General features: G+C 39.9%; 1 protein-coding gene across 1 annotated transcript in view; it reads left to right on the top strand.

The window, feature by feature from the left end:
- The window catches only part of LOC138385924 (death-associated protein kinase 1-like), a 54,111-nt gene that overhangs the window by 4,166 nt on the left and 28,525 nt on the right, over positions 1-21,420 (top strand). The window contains exon 3 of the mRNA XM_069472102.1: positions 9,020-9,112. Within this exon, the coding sequence (XP_069328203.1) occupies positions 9,020-9,112 (93 nt within the window). The remainder of the gene's footprint in view (positions 1-9,019; positions 9,113-21,420) is intronic.

Here is a 21,420-nt window from a genome sequence, read left to right as displayed (position 1 = left end):
ATAGAAAGACATTTCCTTGTAAGGTTTCTATCCTCAAAGGAATTACACTTCCTGAAATGGCTTTACTGAGAAATAGCTAAAACCTAGTCTTTTTTAATTTTAATTTTAATTTTTTTGAAACAGGGTCTCGCTCTGTTGCCCAGGCTAGAGCGTAGCAGTGTCATCAACCTCAAACTCCTGGGCTGAAACAATCCTCATGCCTTAGCCGCTTGAGTAGCTAGAACTGTAGGCATGCACCACCATGCCAGACCGTAAAACCTAGTCTGGATGGACTGACCCACCCTTGCCAGCTATCCTTACTGCCCGCTCCCCTCTCCTCATGAGGTACTCAGCATCTTTTATTTTTTAAAGCTTTTTATTACAAGAATGTTTAAACATACACAAGAACAGATAGAACAGTATAATTCCTCAGGTACTCACCACCCAACTTTCGCAATTACCATGCGCAGTACCGCCACCTTTTACACTATTAATAAAGTGTAAAAGTCCATTTAAACATCTTGCCATCTATCTCCCAGAAGAGCATATGCCATGTGCCCTATGTCAGTGATCTCACATTCCTTTGATGTTTACCACATGAGGATCACACTATCCACGACAGATGTCCACAGCATTGGTGAACACATTGAGCTTTACTGGCTCTGGCAACCAGCTCTGCTCTGCCTCGTAGTCAACCCCGAGAAATCATTTGGATTCCTCTGCCAACTTCATATAAGCCATAATCTTTACAGAACAGATTCAATGCTTAATATTGCAGTCCCGTATTCACACAGTAAGTACAACATAACAAAGCACCAAAGTATAAAACTTTACATTTGATAAAAACTTGAGATTGGTATATATTGTTTTCAAATATTTAGAAGAAAACAAATTTTTTTCTCGCACATGTTTAAAAAGTGTTATTGTGTTTCCAGTTAAATGCAGTAGATCAAATATATTTGTTTATTTCCTCTCCTGCCCATAATGCCATTAAAAGTAAAGGATTATATGAAAAAATGCTCAACATCATTAATTGTCAGGGAAATACAAATCAAAAGGACTATGAAATAGCACTTCACACTGACTAGAATGGATAGAATCAAAAAGTCAGTTAAGTGTTTGGGAGAAAGTGGAAAAACTGGAAGCCTCATACACTCCTGGTAGGAATATAAAATGGTGTGGCTGTTTTGGAAAATCGTTTGGCAGTTCCTCAAATGTTAAACAGGGTTGCCATATAACCCAGCAATTCCTCTCCCAGGTATATACCCAAGAGAAATAAACACATATGTCCACACAAAAACTTGCACACAAATGCTCATAGCAGCATTATTCATAATAGTCAGAAGGTAGAAACAACCCAAATATCCACCAACTGATGAATGGATAAACAAAAGGTGATATATCCATACAATTGAATATTATTCAGCCATAAAATTAAAGTATTAATACATGCTATAACATGGATGAACCTTGAAAACATTATGCTATGTGAAAGAAGCCAGAAGCAAATGACCACATGTGATTCCATTCTCATGAAAGGTTCAGCATAGGAAAATCTGTAGTGACAGAAAGTATATTAGTGGCTGCTTAGACCTGGGGGAATGAGGGCTGGAAGGGGTGATAACTAAAGGGTATGGGGTTTCTTTCTGAAATCATGAAAATGTTACAAAATTGACTTTGGTGATAGATGTACAACTGTGATATACTACAAATCAATGAAGTATACACATTAAATGGGTCAAGTGTGTGGTATGTGAGCTGTATTTCAATAAAACTGTTTAAAAAGTAAAGGATTTAAAAACAATAAGTGCTTGAGGATGACAAGAACAGGAGAGGATACACCAGAAGAGTTCAACACATTTTTGGAAGATGGAAACCCAGGTAACTGACTTAGCAAAGCAGATAAAGCACCTGCAAACCAGTTCACTCCACAAAACCCCAGAAGACAAATGACACGATGGCATCAAATAAGAATTAGGAGTTACTTGCTATAAATACGGTTCTTTGAAATCTTGGTCCTTTTTTGTTTTACATTGTGTATAATGAAAAAAAATTGGGGAGGGGTGCTCTTTGCCAATATTTTGTCAAACTCTGTTGAAATGCCAGCATGCTTCAAATGTGGAAAGAGGATCCCTGGTTCTTGCCCAGGACAGAACCTGAGACCACTATTTTAAAGTTGGCATTGTACACTACTGGGGTCTGTGTGTGGCATAGCAACTGTGGGCATCAAAGCCAAAAATCTCAAACATTATGTGTAACTCAAGACAACATAGTCAATAGTTCATTTCTAAAATGTATTAATTTGAAAGTAATTAAACTTGTAGAAAAGTGGCATGGATGGCAAACCACAGTATACCCTTTATCCAGATTTACCTATTGCTAACATTTTGACCCATTTGTGATCTCTCTCCTCCCTCCCTCCTTCCCTCTCTCTTTCACACACACACCCCCACACACGGAATATACACACACATTCCTGAATATTTGTAAATACATCGCATACATCATGCATTTTCTCTTTGATTATTTCATTGTGTATTTCTTAATAAAAGAATATTCTCTTACATACTCACTAATCCCCTATATATTTATCTATGTAAATTTAGCATTGCCATTTAGCATTGGCATAAAACTTTTAACTCATCTCTTATCCATATTCTGTTGTTGTCAATTTATCCAATAATATCATCTATGGCTTTTATTGAATATCCATTACAGGATCCAGTCTAGAATTATGTATTGCATTTAGTTGTCATTTGTCTTTAGTTTCCTTTAATCTGGAGCAGTCTCTTAGGCTTTCTTTTTTCAGCATGAGCATTTTTAAAGAATATATTCAATGAACCATTTTTATAACCTCTTCTCACCTGGAAATTTTTTGGTGGCGCTTATCTTGCTCAGACTTGAGAAGACGTTTTCATAATTGTGAGTCCTAGGGACCTTAGAGGCTGTCAGGACCAGACTTGTTATAAACAAACAAACAAACAAACATACATAACCAAAAAAAAAAAAAAAAAAACAATACGAGAGATGCAAGGCTATATGGAGAGATTTTTCTGAACACAGAGACCTCTTACAGTCCAGGGAGGGTAGATGAGAGGAGGCAGGCTGGAAGTGTCCTTCCTTTTTAGGCAGAGCAATAGGGAAGCTGTGGATGCAGAAGACAGGCAAAGAAAGGAGCCGTCATTACTGCTAAACCCTCTCTATACGGAAGCGGAAGGAAAACATCAGGTGTCTGGGGCCAAAGCGATTTATCAGACTCAGTGAGGGAGTACCGGCAAACAGTGTAAGGAAATGACACAGGGATTCATTTCAGCAGTCTATAAGCTAAATAACTATGCTTTAAGGGTTGTAACTTTTAAACTGGCTAACATGGGGAGAGAAAACAAATACACATACATCGTCAAGAAAAGTGGCATCATTGTTTTAAAAAGTATAGAGAAGCCAATAGGAATAGGTGACAAGTTAGAAAGTAGATGAGAAAAAAATGTAAAATGTTTCATGGAGGAAGTAACCATAGGTGTGATTCAAAACAAAAGTCATTGATAAATATGATTTCAATTGTGCTCATTAGAGGTTACGTTATGCTAAAGAGAAGTCTGCTCCCTAAATCAGGATGGGTTTAGTTGTGTGGGCTGTGGTTCAATGCAATTACTCTGTAAAATTGAGGGAGAATTTTAAAATGTTGAGAAGGGGAGAGGAGGTTCGGTAGAGAGAAGAAAGAGGGAGCAGCAGGGTTGAACACTGTATGGGTGGAGGGGCTAAATCTGAGAGCCATCAGGGGCAGAGTAGCCTAAAAGGGATTTGGGGAGAAAAATAAAATTCAAGTTGTTTGCCATGGGCATGCACTTACTATTGTTTGCCTCTTTTGGCTTCTAAAAGATGACCAGTCCCTTGTAGGGAGCTGACTATGGCCTACTCAATCTTAACCTAGACCTTTATATGACCCTTTTTTTCTTTGTTTGTTTTTTTTGAGTCAGAGTCTCACTCTTTTGCTCGGGCTAGAGTGTAGTGGTGTCACCCTAGCTCACAGAAACCTCAAACTCTTAGGCTCAGGTGATCCTCCTGCCTCAGCCTACCGAGTAGCTGGGACTACAGGCCTGTACCACCACGCCCTGCTAATTTTTTCTATTTTTTTAGTTGCCCAGCTAATTTTTTTTCTATCTTTTTTTTTTTTTCTTTTAGTAGACATGGGGTCTTGCTCTTGCTCAGGCTGGTCTCGAACTCCTGAGCTCAAGCAGTCCTCTCGCCTCAGCCTCCCAGAGTTCTAGGATTACAGGTGTGAGTCACCGCACCCAGCCTGACCCTTCCTATATGTCATGTAATTAAAACACCATATTATTTCATAAAAGATAAAGAAAGTTTACTTTAAAACCTTTCAGGCCTTTTCAAAGTGAGAAAATCCTTGAAGTCCAGAACTTGGCTCAAACCATCTTTTCACCTGCTCCCTGACTACCCTAAACTATATACAGCTGTGGGTTGGGGTGAGTTACTCTGGCATAATAAAGCCAGAAATTCCCCTTGCTGCCCCCAGAAGGTTTTAGAATTGAAAGATGGGGGTGTGTAGGCCCTGAGATCAGTGGGAGGGAGAAATCTTCCTCTTGGGTCTCTTGGTGAGGAGTAAATGTTACTGCTCCTAGGGGCAGCCCTTCTCTCTCTCATGAAGTTTGAAGTGATGTGCCAAGTTCCCCACCTCTTGCCTTCCTCTAATGAAAACGGAAGTTCACCCTTTCCCCTTTCTCTATCCTTTGAGGAGCAGTAGGGAGGACAAACTGTGCATCTCTAAAAGGCACCAGGGATAAGAATACTTTCCTGAAAACAGTGGTTTACTTTCATTTTAAAAAGTGACTGATTCCAGAGGATCTGGCAGGTGAGCAGTCACTGAGTGGGACATGTATGGGTGGGTTTTGCTACTGTGGACACTGGGTTGGCAGGGTCCAGGAAATGGGCGGGTTCTGCTGAAAAATCTATTATGCATAGTATGTTACTGTGTCTGGAAAGCACAATTTGAGCTTGACTGTAAGGTCTCCCTGCTTGTGAGGGCACTTGGAGGAAAAGGGAAGGCCCTGTCCCTGGGGAATCTCTTTAGGATGCCTGGCTTGATAGCATTATTGCAAGACCAAGAGATCACCTGCAATCACTTGTAGGAATGACCATCAGGTAGCAGCTACGAAGGATTTGGGAACAAAGGAGACAGAGAGTAAGGAAAATGTAATGGAAGAGGGAGTGGGTAAGAAAGAAAAAAGTGAAGGGGGAAAAGAATGACTCCCTCATCCCTACCCATGACCCCATCCTGGCCATCTACTCCAGCCACTACTCTTGCACTTAGCTCTCATCTCCTGGCAGCTAATAAGGGCTTTGCAGAGCACAGTGATACCGTTTCAGTGTAAGCGTACAAGGAATGGTCTTGGAGCACAAAGACAATTATCTGCAGGGATAACGTCAGATACCATAACATCTTTTTTGGGGAAGGTGATCCCTGTCCCTGCCTTCTAGCCATGCTACATCTTACCCCAAGGTAACAGTGATTTAGGGGTGTATTAGTTACCTATTTCTATGTAATAGATACCTCAAAATTTAGTGGCTTATAAAAAAACCATGTATATTTATTATCTCACAGTTTTTGTGGGCCAGAAGTCCAGGCGAGGCCTGTCTGGGTTCTCTGCTTCAGGGTCTCTCACAGGGCTTCAAACAGGGTGACAGCTGGGGCTGAGGTCTCTTTTGAAGTCTCGACTGGGGAAGGATACACCTCCATACTCACTTATGTGCTGTTGGCAGGATTCAGTTCCGTAAGGCCTGTTGGATGGAGGTTCTCAATTCCTTCCTGGCTATTGGCTGGAATTGCCAGGAGGTCTCCCTCAGTTCCTCATCATGTGGGCCTTTCCAGTGTGGCAGCTGCCTCAAAGCCAGGAAAAGAGAGAGTCTGTAAGCAAGACAGAAGTTACAATCTTTTGTAAACTCAAAATGGAAATACATCCCATCTTCTTTCCTGTATTCTCCTGGTTAGAAGCAAATCACTAAGTCCAGCCCACACTTAAGGGGAGGGCTGATTACACAAGTAGGTAGGATCATTGGAGCCTTCTTAGAAGTCTTCCTAACACAAAGATCTCTTCTTGGACACCCCACTCAGCTCACTGAAGCCAAAGTGGCTAAAGGTGGCAATTGGGTCCTCATCCTCATCCATATCCACGGTTAAGGTCACAGCTGTTTAACAGCTCAGGGAAACATCAAAGTGGTTGGAACATCCAAAGAAAAGGAGAAAGATGGTGTGAAGGTAAAGGTGATTTGAGGTCACCATGAATGGTAAAGTGAAAGGATCTCTGAGAACCACCCAACATACCACTGCCAGTGTTCATTCTAGACTTAGAGGGGGGCAGAGAAATTAGGTGAAATATCCTGGCTCTACCACAGTCTGTCCTAGCTCCCAGACCACAAGGCTAAAAGAAGCAACCTTCCGTTCCTGTAGAGACAGCCAAGCTTATAAAGGAAGCAAATCCTACAGGTTGCAAGATTTAATTTTTACTTTTGTTAATATATTTAAAATAGCACACCCATCATTTCAAATTTGCTTCTTACAGCTTGAACATCATAGATTGAGACACCCAGTTGGTAGAAAAACAAAGACTAGGGAACTCAGAGCATTTAACTCTTATTCTGGGATGTTTTCCATGTATCCACTGCTGAAGACTTCTAACAAAGGGACATGTGATGCCTTAAAGAGGCCGAGTTACTGGCCTGGGATCACAGAACGTGTCATACCTGGTGCCCAGATACTTGCTTCCTTCCATTCAGAGAAACACTGCTTCAGGTAGTGAGGCAGAATTTGCACTCAAAGAGTACCTAGGAAGTGACCCACCCAAAATGAGGTGGCACCAACAGTGATCCCATTTGATTACTATACAAGTTTACCAATGCTTCACTGTGGGAGGGGAGGTTGTGCTGACAATGACAATTTTCTTCTGTGGAGATTCTTGCTCTACCCACTTACGAAGCTTTGGGCAATCTTCATTTGTGGCAGGGTAATTTATCAAGCCATTGATACTGTTTCTACTCCCTTCCAGAGGGGACTCCAAAAGAAATAAAAGTTAACTTGCCACTTTTGTTTTCCAGGAAGTTCTGGGCTCTTGGTCTCAGGGGTTATTAATGGCTTTCATGTTTCCTGACTCAAAACGGAAGCTTTGAGGCACCTGTCCTACAGTCCTATCCAGACTGTCATGTGGGAGGGAGTTTAGCAGGTGTTCCTGGGAGGGAGGAGCTCGGGGGTTGGTGCGGGTGCTGGGTTGAAGGAGGGAAAGTTGCCCAGTGGTAGCAGTGGCTCCAGTGACTTGAGAATAAGGATGTAAAATATGTCCCTTAAGTGGATGGGTCCTGTGTGGGAGTCCTCCAGGACACAGCAGGATTTCTGAAGGAATGAAAGGATGTTTGCTGAGATGACTGTCAAGCCCCATTATCTTGGGAGCTGCAGCAAAACGCAGCATTGCCCAACCTGGGCATATCTGTTTGGCAGTGAATAGCAAACTAAATAGACAAAATGTCAGTAATGACTATTATTGGGTATCTTCGTACCTACTCTTTAAAATGGATGCTTTGAGCCAGATTTAATTTAATTTAGAAAAATTAAGTACTTCTTGTTGTACTTCAGTGTTGTAGAACAAATCTGTGCTTTTATGAGTTTTATCCCATTTAATCTTTACAACACTTTCAAGTAGATATTTTTACCCCCTTTTTTATATGGGCAACCTGAGGGACAGAGAAGGTTATGTATGTGGTGGGCTAGCATAGAAGGGGGAGCCAGGAAGGGAGAGCCCTTTTCTATTGTGAGAAATGATTTGGATGTAACCTGCACATATACAATGCAAGAGGTCTTCAACAACAACAAAAAAGAATCTGTTGACTCAGGTGCCTGAAAACGTCTGGGAGTGAGACTGGCCTCGGCACTAAGGCTCATGTTGGGGCTCAAGTGAAGCCATCAGGATCCATTTTCTATCCAGTTCTTGGCTCTATATTCTGGGCTGGCTTCACTGTAAGACTGTAGGTCTGGCAAGGTCATACCTACATTCTCCAAGCTTCAAGTGCTTGGAAGGGACAGAGGTGGGATGGGGCCCAGGGTAGGCGGCTAGAAGTGGGGGAAATGAGTTGGAGGCTCCAACATACAGTGGACAGACCACCCACCAACCTGGCCCCTCACTGTTTACCCCTTATCATCTTAGACCCCTTTATCTTCCTTTCAGTTCAGTTACTGTCACACTCTAGAACTTATCACCAGAAATACCCCCGCCTTCTGAAAAACGTCAGTACAGTCTCACATTTTTACCCTTTATCCTTCTCATCTATACCCTCAGTATGCCAATTCTTCAACCTATTTAGGAACTACGAGCCACTTTAAACTTTCTCCCTGTCCAACAACCTTTTGTCTCAATCACCTTCTTCTCCAAGGAAAACTCCATGGTCCACACTTGACCACACATCTGTATAGCTTCACTCCAAACAGCCCTCCTTAATCTCCTTTCATCTTTCTTGCCTAGAAAAATCCAACTTGCTACCTTTTCTAAACCTGCCTTCTAAAAAGAGGTTGATTCTTTGTGGGTAAAATCACACAATTAAGTGTAATGGTGCCACCGTTAATTCATCATCTACAACTTATGGTCAGTTTTCCAACACTTCCTAAAAATAATCCGTTCATTCCTCTAGTGATGACTTAGAGCCAGGCAGTCTCTAAGCACTGGGACACACCAGCGAGGAAACAAAGCTCTCCGGCTTGTGGAGTTTATAGGATCGTTGTCTTAGTCAATTCCCTTGCTTAACTACTCAAAACTCCTATTTCACTTTCCTAAACTTCTCCCCCTCCTCACCCATTGGACCACAAAGGAATGAGACGCCAATAGATGAAAACTTTTCATCATAAAACTTAACACCCCAAACGCCTTGCTTGAGCTCCCGCCCCTCCTTTGCTCTTTCCTTCAGTGGCACTGAAAGAGGTTTCCCTGGGCCACCTGCCTTGGTCCTGCCAAGCTGTGACGCGTCCTTGCTTTCCAATTCACAGCACCAGGCGCAGCGTGTTGGAGTACCGGGCTGAACAGTCTGCCTTCCGGACTCAGACCGCGTCTCCCTCGTCACCGTCCGTGCCCATCGTTTGGTAACCGGCACCCTGAGGGCTGAGGGGCTTCCGCGCGGATGAAGGAAGCAGCGCAGGGAGCTCTCGGAGGGGCCTCGGCTCCGCCCGGCGGGGCCGCACCCGGGGACCGGCCTGAGCGCGGCCGTTGGGCTTTATAACCGTGGCGGTGGCTGCCGCAAGTCCCACCCCAGGCGTCTGGGTTCTGTCCTCGTGGCTTCCGGAAGACAAGAGTTGAGACCGGCCTCAGAGACGTGGTCCTGGCGAAGGACCCGAGCGGCTGCCCGTTCCCCTCAGGAAGGCTCCTTCCCTTCGCCGCCACTTCGCTCCCGGCAGGCGGCGCCCCGCGCTCGGCGTGGGCGGTGACAGGATCATTAGCGCAACAGCGTGGACAACTGTGGCCAGAGCCATCTGTCACGCCCTTCGGGATCCGGGACAGCCGGACGCGAGGCCCCCAGCGGAGACGACCGCAGGCTTTTCATAGCGCAGAGACGCTCAGGTAACCCGATCAAGGTGACGCGAGTACTGATGCGTGTACTGAGGGCCCTAGGACAGGCCTGTGTTCCCTGTTAAATAGGAACTGTCACCGTGTTTGTCTTTGTAAGAGGCGGAAGGGAATCCTTTTCATGACTATGTCCCCTTTTAGAAAGTAGTATACTCACGGTCCCCAACTTATGATGGTTCATCTTATATTTTTGACTTACGATAGGTTTATTGGATGTGACCCCATCGTAAAGTAAGGAGCATCTATATGGCAAATTTGAAGGAAATTTTGTGGAAACGTAGAAGAATCTAATAGATTCCCATCCTTCGAACAATTACTCTTAGCATTTTGATGTTTCTTTCCAGATTTTGCTATGCACATTTTTACATTGCTTAAATAATAAGCACTTAAAAAGAAAAACACACTATCATATACATTCTATGCTATTATACACCTTCATAAATAACCTTTTTATAACACTATATTAAGTCACAGAATATTCTACCTTTTGTTGACATTTGAATAGTTCATAATTTTAAAAAAAATTAATAGTTTGCTTACCTCATTTGTTCATAATTGTCCTTGGTTATAAACTGTCTTATTACAAGCAGCATAAAGCTTTTCCTAAATGTTTATTTCCTGACTGCCCTTGGCCTACTACTTTTCTTTTGCTTTTCTTTCCTTATGTGAATTATCCACTCATGTAGTTAGCGATTCAGTACTGAGTTGATTCTCTGAGTTTCAAGCCAATGAAACCACCTGTTTGCTAAACATCCTCCATGTAAAATTTTCCAAATTTAACCCATTGTCTTTCTCAGTCACAAACCTGCTCTTCCTCTGATATTCCCATTATCAATTAGTAGCACTGTCACACCCAAGCTAGAAACAGGAGAACCATTCTATACTCCTCTCTTCATTTTCCCCATAGCTAGTCAGCTACTGCATGAATGAGATGGAAAATATGCTTGACAGAGAAATCTTGGAGTTCTCACAGTTCACTACACTCATTCTAAACAGACTTTCAGATCCTTTGGGTCATAAGCTGTGTTTTTGAAATTTTTCAATTAGTAAATGTTAGTAATACACATTTACATTCTGAGTCAGAATTAAGACATTTCCATTAAGGTTAAATACCCCATTCAAAAACAAAAGCAAATATCATCCCATTCCACATCAAATTTCCTATTTTACTGTTTGTATTAATATAGACTCTTGGCTTCTTACTTTATTCAATTCAGTCTGTTACTAGTAGTATTTAGTTTGGTGTCAAGTTGTCCGAGATTTAGCCAGTTACTTTAATCTGGCTTTTGTGTTCTTTTGATATATTTCTATCATTTCTTACTTTCTGACACAAAAAGATGTTTCAGGCTCATCATATTCTTTCCCTGCATCTGTGCAGCCATTTCTCTGAGTGGCCCTGGCTCCTTTAACAGAGAGTGGTGTTTAGAAGTCAAGGTCAGGGTGCAACTTGTGCTTATTATTGTTAAGGTGTTGTTGCTTCTAGCCCCTCTCAGTGGAAGAGTTAGGGAATATGTGTACACACACATGCACACATACACACACACATTCGTACATTTAAATCTCAATCTATTTCTCCGTGTATCTATATATGTTGAAAATCATGAGTTCACACCCGTACCTCTAGTTGCAATCCAACACCACAGGGTTCATTTTCAGTTTTCTTCCTTTCCATGTTGGTAATTTATTTCTCCAACAATGAGAAATCTGGTTCCCATTATCCTTAATATACTTATGTGTTTAATCAATCCTCCTGTCTGAAAGCAATCTCTTATCACCGACATTGTCCCCTTCATGTATGGAAGTCTTCTTCTGCCCACTTGGGCCTAGATATCAATGTGTCTGGCAGCTGTTTTATGTAGACACCTTCCTCAGCCCACTGGGTACCCAACACCTTGCATGAAGCAACCCTTCTATGCCAGGTCCCCCTTCACCCTGCTTGGGCTCTGACACTCTGCTCTGGGACACTGCAACAGCTCCCTAACTACCCCCTTCTCTCTTCTTTTGGTGTGGGTGGCTATTTTGCTTGGCTCACCTTATGGCTATAAGATTGAATTATTCAGAAGAAACATACTGTATTCCTCCCCCACCCACATTGTTTTATTGAGGTGTAATTGACATGCAAAGATGTATATTTTTAAAGTGCACAATTTGATGAATTTTGATATGTATGTATATGTACATATAAATCATCACAATCAAGATAACAAACATATCCTCCCCCAATTCATGTTGAGTTTTTTAAAAATTAAACTTTTTGTTTTGGGATGAGTATAGATTTACCTCTCTTTCTTACCTTGTAAGAAGTAATAGAGATATCTCATGTACACTTCACCCAGTTTCCTCCCATGGTAACATCTTACAAAATTGTAGTATGGTATCATAACCATGAACATTGACATTGATATAGTCAGGATACAGAACATTTCTTTCATGGCAAGGTGCCTCATGTTGTTGCCATTTTAGAGACATACTCACTTTCCTTCTGCCCCTACCCTCTCTAATCTGTTTTCCATTTTTATAATTTTGCCATTTCAGTCATATATTTTATATATATATGAAACCATGGAGTGTATAACTTTTTGGGATTGGCTTTTTTTTTTTTTTTTTTTTTTAACTCTGCTTCATTCTTTGGAGATTCATCTAGGCTGCTGCATGTGTCAGTAGTTCATTCATTTTATCCCACAGCATCGGTGTCCTGCAGTTTGCTTTCCCAGCCACCAAATGACAGTTGGTTTGTTTCCAGTTTGGGGCTGTTATGAATAAAGCTTCTATAAACATTTGTGTACAGTTTCTGTGCGAACATAAATCTTCATTTCTCTATAATAAATAGCCAAGGGTATAACTGCTGAGTTGTATGGAAGTTTCATATTTAGTTTTTTATGAAGCTGTCAAATTGTGGCTGTACTGTTTTACATTTCCATCAGCAATGTATGAGTGATCCAGTTTCTCCTCATCTTTGTCAGCATTTGGTGTTGTCACTATTTTTTTTTAATTTGTTCTTTTATTTCAGCATTTTTATGGGGCTATAAAAGTTTAGGTTATGCATATTGCCCTTGACCCACCTCCCTCCCCTCCCCAGGCAGAGCTTCAAGCATGTCCATCCCCCAGACGGTGCACATGGCATTCATTATGTGTGTATACGCCCATCCCCTCCACACCCCCATCTGCCTGACACCCGATTAATGTTATTCCTATATATGCTCTTAGGTGTTGATCAGTGAAACCAATTTAATGGTGAGTACATGTGGTGCTTTGTTGTCACTATTTTTAAAGAAAAATTGCAGCCATTCTAATAAACATGTAGTGATAGCTCATTGTGGTTTTAATTTGCATTTCCTGAAAGACTAAGGATAATGAACATTTTTCATGTGCTTATTTTCCATCTGTATATCTTTTTTGGTGAAATGTCTCCTCAAGTCATTTGGTCATGTTTTAGTTGGATTGTTTGCTTTCTACTGTTGAATTGTTAAAATTCTTAATATATTCTAGATATTAATCTGTTAGATGATTTGCAAAGATTTTCCCTTAGTCTATAGCTTGTCTTTTCATCCTCTTAATAGAGTCTTTTGCAGAGCAGTAGTTTTAAAATTTGAAGAAATTCAGTTTGTCAATTTGTCAATTTTTCCTTTTATTGATCGTGCTTCTGTTGTCATGTCTAAGTACTCTTCACCTAGCCTTTGATCCTGAAGACTTTCTCTTTTTTTCTAAAAGTTTTCAGTTTTATGTTTACATGTAAATCTATGATTCATTGTGAATTAATTTTTGTATACGGTATTAGATTTAAGCAGAGGTTCTTTTTTCTCCCCATGAATGTCTATTGAAAGGCTATGGTTACTCCATTGAATTGTTTTTGAACTTTGTCAAAATTTCATTGAGCATATTTGTTTGGGTCTATCTCTAGGTTTTCTTTTCTGTTTCACTGATCAATGTATCCATCTCTCTGTTACTACTACACAATCTTGATTACTGTAGCTATGTAAGTCTTAAAATCAGGTTGACTGATTCCTTCTGCTTTATTCTTCTTTTCCAAAATTATTTTAGCTATTCCAGAACTTTTACCTCTCTGTATAAATTGTAAAATAATCTTGTATACAAAAAATAGGCCGTGATTTTGATAGCAATTGTGTTAAGCATTTGTACCAATTTGGGAAGAATTGAAATCTTAATATATAATATTAAATCTTCCAACCTATAAACATGATGTAGCTTTCCATTTATTTAGGTCTTCTTGCATTTCTTTCATTGGCTTGTGTAGTTTTCAGCATACAAGTCTTGTAAATATTTTGTTAGATTTACACCTAAGTATTTTCTTAGTGATGGTAAATGATATTGCATTTTTAATTAGTTTATATACTCATTGATAATACAGAGAACACAATAGATTTTGTGTTTATTTTGTATACTTTAACTTTGCTGAACTAACATGTAAGTTCTAGGGGTGATTTTTGTAGATTCCTTGAGATTTTCTATGTAGACAATAATGTCATTTTCAAATAGGGGCAGTTTTATTTTCTCCTTTCTGATATCATGCTTTTTATTTCATTTTGCCTTATTGCACTGGCCAGACCTTCCAGCACTGTGTTAAATAAGAGTGATAAGAGCAGACATCCTTGCCTTGTTCCTAATCTTAGAGAGGAAACATTCCATCTTTCACAATTAGTATCATATTAGCTATAGATTTTTTGTAGATTTTTTTTTTTTTTTTTTTTTTTTGCCTTTTTACTTTATTTTTATGTTTTACCTTTTTTACCTTATTTGCTATGAAACACACTTCTCTTATATAACATATCTCACATCAACTTAGTGCTACGTGTCACTTAAGTGGGGGAAAAGTCAAATATCATGAACATGTTAAAAATTACATGAAAATAAATGATCAAGACATAAAATAAGAACACACTACTCATAAAACATGTTCTACGCAAACCACTTCTGTATCACATACCACTCAGAAAGAAAAAACATGTTTCCATTCAAGACGTTTTAAGAGATTATATGTGAGTAAAAACATGGAAGAAAACTAACTCTTGTCATCCAGTGGATCCAATTTCAACTTTTGAGTTTCTTTTTGAGCAGTTCTATCTATTTGTAAGGATGGATATTACTTGACTTTTATTCTTTCTTAGAGGTCTTCTAAAGAAAAAAGAAGTAATTATTTATTTTTCTTAAGAGAGTAGGACTCACTCTGTATTGCAACTACCATACGCATCCATTGGAATCTTTTATACATCAAAGTTACATCTGAGGATCTTAGGGTTTTTGTTTTTCTTGTGTCTTTTTTTTTTTTTTTTTTTTTTTTTTTTATTTTACAGAATCAAAGAGTCTAACAGTATATCTTGTTAGATACAGTATGTCCTCATAATGTATACATTATTTCTTGTACAATGATATGAAATAATATGGGAAATATTCATGATAAATTATTAAGTGAACAGTGCAAGTTAAAAACAATAGTTTCATATTTTTTTCCCCCACCCCCCCTTTCCCGAGTCAGCACCTTCAAGTGTTACCACTCCCCAAACGGTGCGCAATGCACTCATTGTGTAGGCATACCCCCATCCCCTCCCCCACCCCCCACCTCAGTCTGATGTCCAATTGGTGTCGTTCCCAGGTTTGTATTTAGGTGATGATCAAGGAAACCAATTTTCTGGTGAGTACATGTGATGCTTGTTTTTCCATTCTTGGGATACTTCACTTAATATAATGGGTTCCAACTCTCTCCAGGAGAACCATAGAGATGTTGTATCTTCATCATTCCTTATAGCTGAGTAGTATTCCATGGTATACATATACCACAGTTTACTAATCCAATCATGTATTGATGGGCATTTGGGTTGTTTCCACATCTTTGCTATTGTGAATTGTGCTGCTATAAACATTTGGGTACACGTGCCTTTGTTACAGAATGACCTTTTTTCCTTTGGGTATATGCCCAGTAATGGGATTGCTGGGTCAAATGGCAGGTCTACTTGAATCTGTTTAAGATACCTCCATAATGCTTTCCACAGAGGTTGCACTAGTTTGCAGTCCCACCAGCAGTGTATTAGTGTTCCTGTCTCTCCACACCCATGCCAACATGTGTTGTTTTGGGTTTTTTTGATAAAGGCCATTCTCACTGGGGTTAAGTGATATCTCATTGTGGTTTTGATTTGCATTTCCCTGATGATTAGAGAAGTTGAACACTTTTTCATATGTTTGTTAGCCATTTTTATATCTTCTTTTGAAAAATTTCTATTCATGTCCTTTGCCCACTTTTTGATAGGGTTGCTTGATTTTTTCTTGCTGATTTTCCTGAGTTCTAAATAGATTCTTGTTATCAGTCCTTTATCTGATGTGTAGTATGCAAAAATTTTTTCCCATTCTGTAGGTGGTCTGTTTATTCTCTGGACTGTTTCTTTGGCTGTGCAGAAGCTTTTTAATTTAATCATGTCCCATTCGTTAATTTTTGTTGCTGCTGTGATTGCCTTGGGGGTCTTCTTCATAAATTCTTTGCCTAGGCCAATGTCTGTAAGAGTCTTTCCTACATTTTCTTCTAGAATTCTGATTGTATCACGCCTAAGGTTTAAGTCTGTTATCCACCGTGATTTGATTTTTGTGAGAGGTGAAAGCTGTGGGTCCTGTTTCAGTCTTCTACAAGTGGCTAACCAATTCTCCCAGCACCATTTGTTGAATAGGGATTCTTGTCCCCAGAGTATATTCTTTCCCGCTTTGTCGAAAATTAGGTGACTATATGAGGATGGTTCTATATTTGGATTTTCTGTTGTGTTCCACTGGTCTGTGTCCCTGCACTTGTGCCAATACCAGGCTGTTTTAAGAACCACGGCCTTGTAGTATAGTTTGAGGTCTGGCAAATTAATACCTCCCATTTTGTTTTTGTTGCTTAAAATTGCTTTTGCTATACGGGGTCTTCTTTGGTTCCATACAAAGTGTATAATTATTTTCTCTATGTCTGTAAAGAATGATGTTGGTAATTTAATAGGGATTGCATTGAATCTGTAGATCACTTTGGGTAGTATAGACATTTTAACAATGTTGATTCTTCCGATCCACGAGCATGGTATATTTTTCCATCTATTTGCAAGTTCTGCTATTTCTTTTCTCAGTGTTTCATAGTTTTCCTTATAGAGGTCCTTTACCTCTTTAGTTAGATATATACCTAGATATTTTATTTTCTTTGTTGCTATTTTGAAGGGTATTGAGTCTTTAATTTGGTTTTCCGATTGACTGTTATTGGCATATATAAATGCCTCTGATTTGTGTATATTAATTTTGTAGCCTGAGACTTTGCTGTATTCGTTAATCAATTCCAGGAGTCTCTTGGTTGAATCCTGGGGGTTTTCCAGATATAACATCATATCATCAGCAAAAAGTGAGAGTTTGATCTCTTCCTTCCCTATTTGGACTCCCTTGATTCTGCTCTCTTGCCTGATAGCTCTCGCAAGGACTTCCAATACTATGTTGAAAAGTAATGGAGACAATGGGCAGCCCTGTCTGGTTCCAGTTCTAAGTGGGAGTGCTTTCAGTTTTTCCCCATTCAGTATGATGTTGGCTGTGGGTTTGTCATATATGGCTTGTATCATTTTTAGGTAGGTTCCATCAATGCCTATTTTGTTAAGCGTTTTTATCATAAAAGGGTGTTGAATTTTGTCAAATGCTTTTTCTGCATCTAATGAGAGTATCATATGGTTTTTGTTTTTGCTTCTATTTATGTGGTGAATTACATTTATAGATTTACGTATGTTGAACCACCCCTGCATCTCGGGGATGAAGCCCACTTGGTCGTGGTGGATTATTTTTTTGATAAGTACTTGGATTCGATTTGCTAGTATTTTATTGAAAATTTTTGCATCTATATTCATGAGGGAAATTGGTCTGTAGTTCTCTATTTTTGTTGTGTCCTTTCCAGGTTTTGGTATTAATGTTATATTGGCTTGGTAGAACGTGTTAGGGAGAACTCCATCCTTCTCAATATTGGAGAATAGTTTATGTAGGATGGGCACCAGTTCTTCTTTGTATGTATGGTAAAATTCAGGTGTGAACCCATCTGGACCAGGGCTTTTCTTTTTGGGAAGGTTTTTTATTGCTGTTTCGATTTCAGTTCTTGATATTGGTCTGTTCAGGTACTCTATTTCTTCCTGGTTGAGCCTGGGAAGACTATGTGTTTCTAAAAATCTGTCCATTTCCTCCACATTCTCCAGTTTGTGTGCATAAAGATTTTTGTAGAATTCATAGGTGATATCTTGTATCTCTGTAGCATCGGTTGTGATTTCTCCTTTCATGTTCCTAATGGAGGTTATTAGAGATTTTACTTTTGTGCTCTTGGTTAGTCTAGCCAGAGGTGTGTCTATTTTGTTTATCTTTTCAAAGAACCAACTTTTTGTTTTATTAATTTCCCTTATAGTTTCTTTGTTGTCCTTTTCATTTAGTTCTGATTTGATCTTAGTAATTTCTCGCCTTCTGCTGGGTTTGGGATCGTTCTGTTCTTCTTTCTCCAGCTCTTTGAGTCTATTCGTTAGGTTGTCTATTTGCATGTTTTCTGTCTTTTTGATATAGGCATTTATGGATATGAATTTTCCTCTCAGGACTGCTTTAGCTGCATCCCATAGATTTTGATAAGTTGTATCTCCATTGTCATTTAATTCAAAGAAATTTTTGATTTCCATCTTGATTTCTTCTTTTATAGAATAATTATTCAGGAGAAGGTTATTTAGCTTCCATGACTTTGAGTAAGGGTGAGGGTTTCTGTTTGTGATCATTGTTACTTTTATTCCGCTGTGATCTGAGAAGATGCATGGTATAATTTCTATTTTTTTGAATTTTTGAAGACATGATTTATGTCCTAGGACATGGTCAATCTTAGAGAATGTCCCGTGAGCTGATGAGAAGAATGTATATTCTGTGGACTTTGGGTAGAATGTCCTATAGATGTCAGCCATGCCCATTTGTTCTAGCATTCTATTGAGGTCCATTATGTCTTTGTTTATTTTCTGTTTAGAGGATCTGTCCTGTACTGTCAGTGGGGTGTTAAAGTCTCCAGCTATTACAGTATTGTTATCTATCATTTGGTTGAGATCTAGTAGGGTTTGCTTTATGAATCTAGGTGCACCTAGGTTGGGTGCATATATATTGAGTATAGTCATGGCTTCTTGATGAATTGTGCCTTTAATCAGTATGTAGTAGCCATCTTTGTCTTTTATTATTTTTGTTGGTTTGAAAGCTAAGTTATTGGAAATTAAGATTGCCACACCAGCTTTCTTTTGGTTACCATTTGCTTGAAATATCGATTTCCATCCTTTTATTTTCAGTCTAAATGCATCTTTGCAGGTTAGGTGAGTTTCTTGAAGACAGCAGATACTTGGATTGTATTTTTTTATCCATTGGGCCAGTCTATGTCTCTTGAGCGGGGAGTTCAAGCCATTCACATTTATTGAGAAAACTGATAGGTGAGACAGTTTTTTGTTCAGCTTGTTGGGTAGAACTTCATTGTGATGTTTTCTCTCCTGGGCCATTGTGGTATCTGGAATTTCATCTTTAGCTCTTGAGTAGTTTTACATTCGTGGATCTTTCTTGTGCTGATCCGTGTATAATTCTCTTTTGAGTACTTCTTGGAGGGCTGGTCTTGTCTTGGTGAATTCCCTCAACCTTTGTTTATCTGAGAATGTCTTGATTTCTCCTTCGTATAGAAAACTTAGCTTAGCTGGGTACAAGATTCTAGGCTGGGCATTATTCTGTTTCAGAAGCGTGAAAATGGGGCCCCAACCTCTTCTTGCTTGTAAGGTTTCAGCTGAGAAATCTGGCGTAATTCTGATGGGTTTTCCTTTGTACGTTACTTGTTTCTTTCTCCTTACAGCTCGGAGAAGTGACTCTTTAGTGGATATTTTGGTCAGCCTGATGACTACGTGGCGTGGTGTTTTCTTATTTGCTATGAATCTCCCAGGGGTCCTTTGAGCTTCTTGAATCTGTATGTCTAGAGTATTGGCAAGGCCTGGAAAATTTTCCTCGATTATGTCTTCAAATAGCTTGTCCAACCCTTGCTTGTTATCTTCTTCACCCTCAGGAATGCCAATAACTCTCAAGTTAGGTTTCTTCACATAATCCCACATTTCTTGAAGACTCAGATCATTTCTCTTACTTTTTCGATCTATCTCTGTGACTGACTTATTTAGTTGGAAGGAGTTATCTTCAATTTCTGAGATTCTTTCCTCTGTTTGATCTACCCTGCTCTTGAGACTTTCCACAGTGTTTTGTAGCTCTCTGAGTGAATTCTTCACTTCTAGGAGTTCAGTTTGGTTTTTCTTCAATATTTCAATTTCTTTAGTGAATTTTTCCTCCAAATCCTGTATTTTTTTTGTGTTTTCCTTGTGTTGTTTATCCATTGATTCTTGTATATTATTCAGCTTGTTTATAATCCATAATTGGAATTCTTCCTGTGACATGTTGGTGTTTTGAGTCTGGTTTGTGTCAAATGGTTGGGAGCTGGTATTTCTCTTTGGGGATGAGCTTTCCATTTGATTCTTTTTGCTCTCCGTGTTTTTTCGCTGGGCCCTTCCCATCTAGATTTGTCGTTGGATCTTTACTTATAGGTTTAGTCTGGTTAACAGGACTCTTTGTGCTCTATTCTTAGGCTGTGAAACAGTCTAGGTATGTTGCTTCTTTTGGCAAGAGGGGGAGTTGCTGTAGCTCCCACGGGCAAAAGTCTGTCTTGGCCCAATGTCCCCAGGGATCAGGTTCCACACTCTCGCTTCTGGAGAAGTATTCAGTGTTTACACTTGGGCAGGGATCCTATATAAGGTCCGTGGACCAGGGGAGAGGGCCGTCCAGGGAGCCTCTTGGTACCCTATTGCTCCGCAGTGACTTGGCTGTGGGCTCTATAGTGGCAATTGCGTGCCCGCAGATCTCCGGCCCTGGGGGTGACTACTCAGGATCCGGTATGTACCAGAGCCAGGGACCTGGCCCGTTCCGAAGCTCACCGTGGGTCCCCAGTTTGAAGGCGAGAAGAGAGGAGAAAGAGAAGAGAAAAGAAAAGAAAAGAAAAGAAAAGAAAAGAAAAGAAAAAAAAGAAAAAAGAAAAGGAAAGAAAGCAAAGAAAGAGGAGAAAACGAAAGAGAAAAGAAAAAAAAGAAGAAAAAGAAAGAAAGAAAAAGAAAAAGAAAAAAAAAAAAAGAAAGAAAAGAAACGCAAAAAGCCAAACCAAAAAACACCAAAAACGCCAACAAAAATGAACAAAAACAAACTACATAGCACTTCACCACACCGCAAGGCAGAAAGATACACAAATCTGAAGTATATAATTCAGCGACTCAATGTTTTTTTGTTTGTTTGTTTGTTTTACGCCTTAGCACAGTTCTGCCCCTTCACTTCCGCTCGGCTGGGTCCGGAGCGGCCATTAGATGTTTTTGTTTTTACGCCTTAGCGCAGCTCCGCCCCTTCACGCCCGCCCGGCTGGGTCCCGGGCGGTTTCGCAGTGGATTTCAAGATGGCGTCTGCGCGCCCGCACAGCTCCGAGGGTGGTGGGGATCCAACCTCCGCGCTCAAAAAAGCGCGGCAGCCAGAGGCCCAGAGGGCAAACGTGCCCGCCGAGGCTGTCCGCCACCGGAAAAAAAAAGAAAAAGAAAAGAAAAGGAAAGAAAAAGAAAAAACCCCAAAAAAACAAAAACAAACACAAACACAAACAAACAAAACCCAGAAGAAATTTACCAAGAATAAAATATACAGTTCGGCGAGCCTATTCTTCTTGTTCGTGTTTTTTTTTTTTTTTTTTGCCTTAGCGCAGCTCTGCCCCTTCACCCCGAGCGCGGCCCCGGCATATCCCGCACTCCTGGCGTTG

Source organism: Eulemur rufifrons, chromosome 7 (assembly GCF_041146395.1).
Source record: "Eulemur rufifrons isolate Redbay chromosome 7, OSU_ERuf_1, whole genome shotgun sequence".
Taxonomy (NCBI): Eukaryota; Metazoa; Chordata; class Mammalia; order Primates; family Lemuridae; genus Eulemur; species Eulemur rufifrons.
Note: the sequence above shows the minus strand (reverse complement) of the source record. Positions and strands in the feature narration are given on the sequence as shown.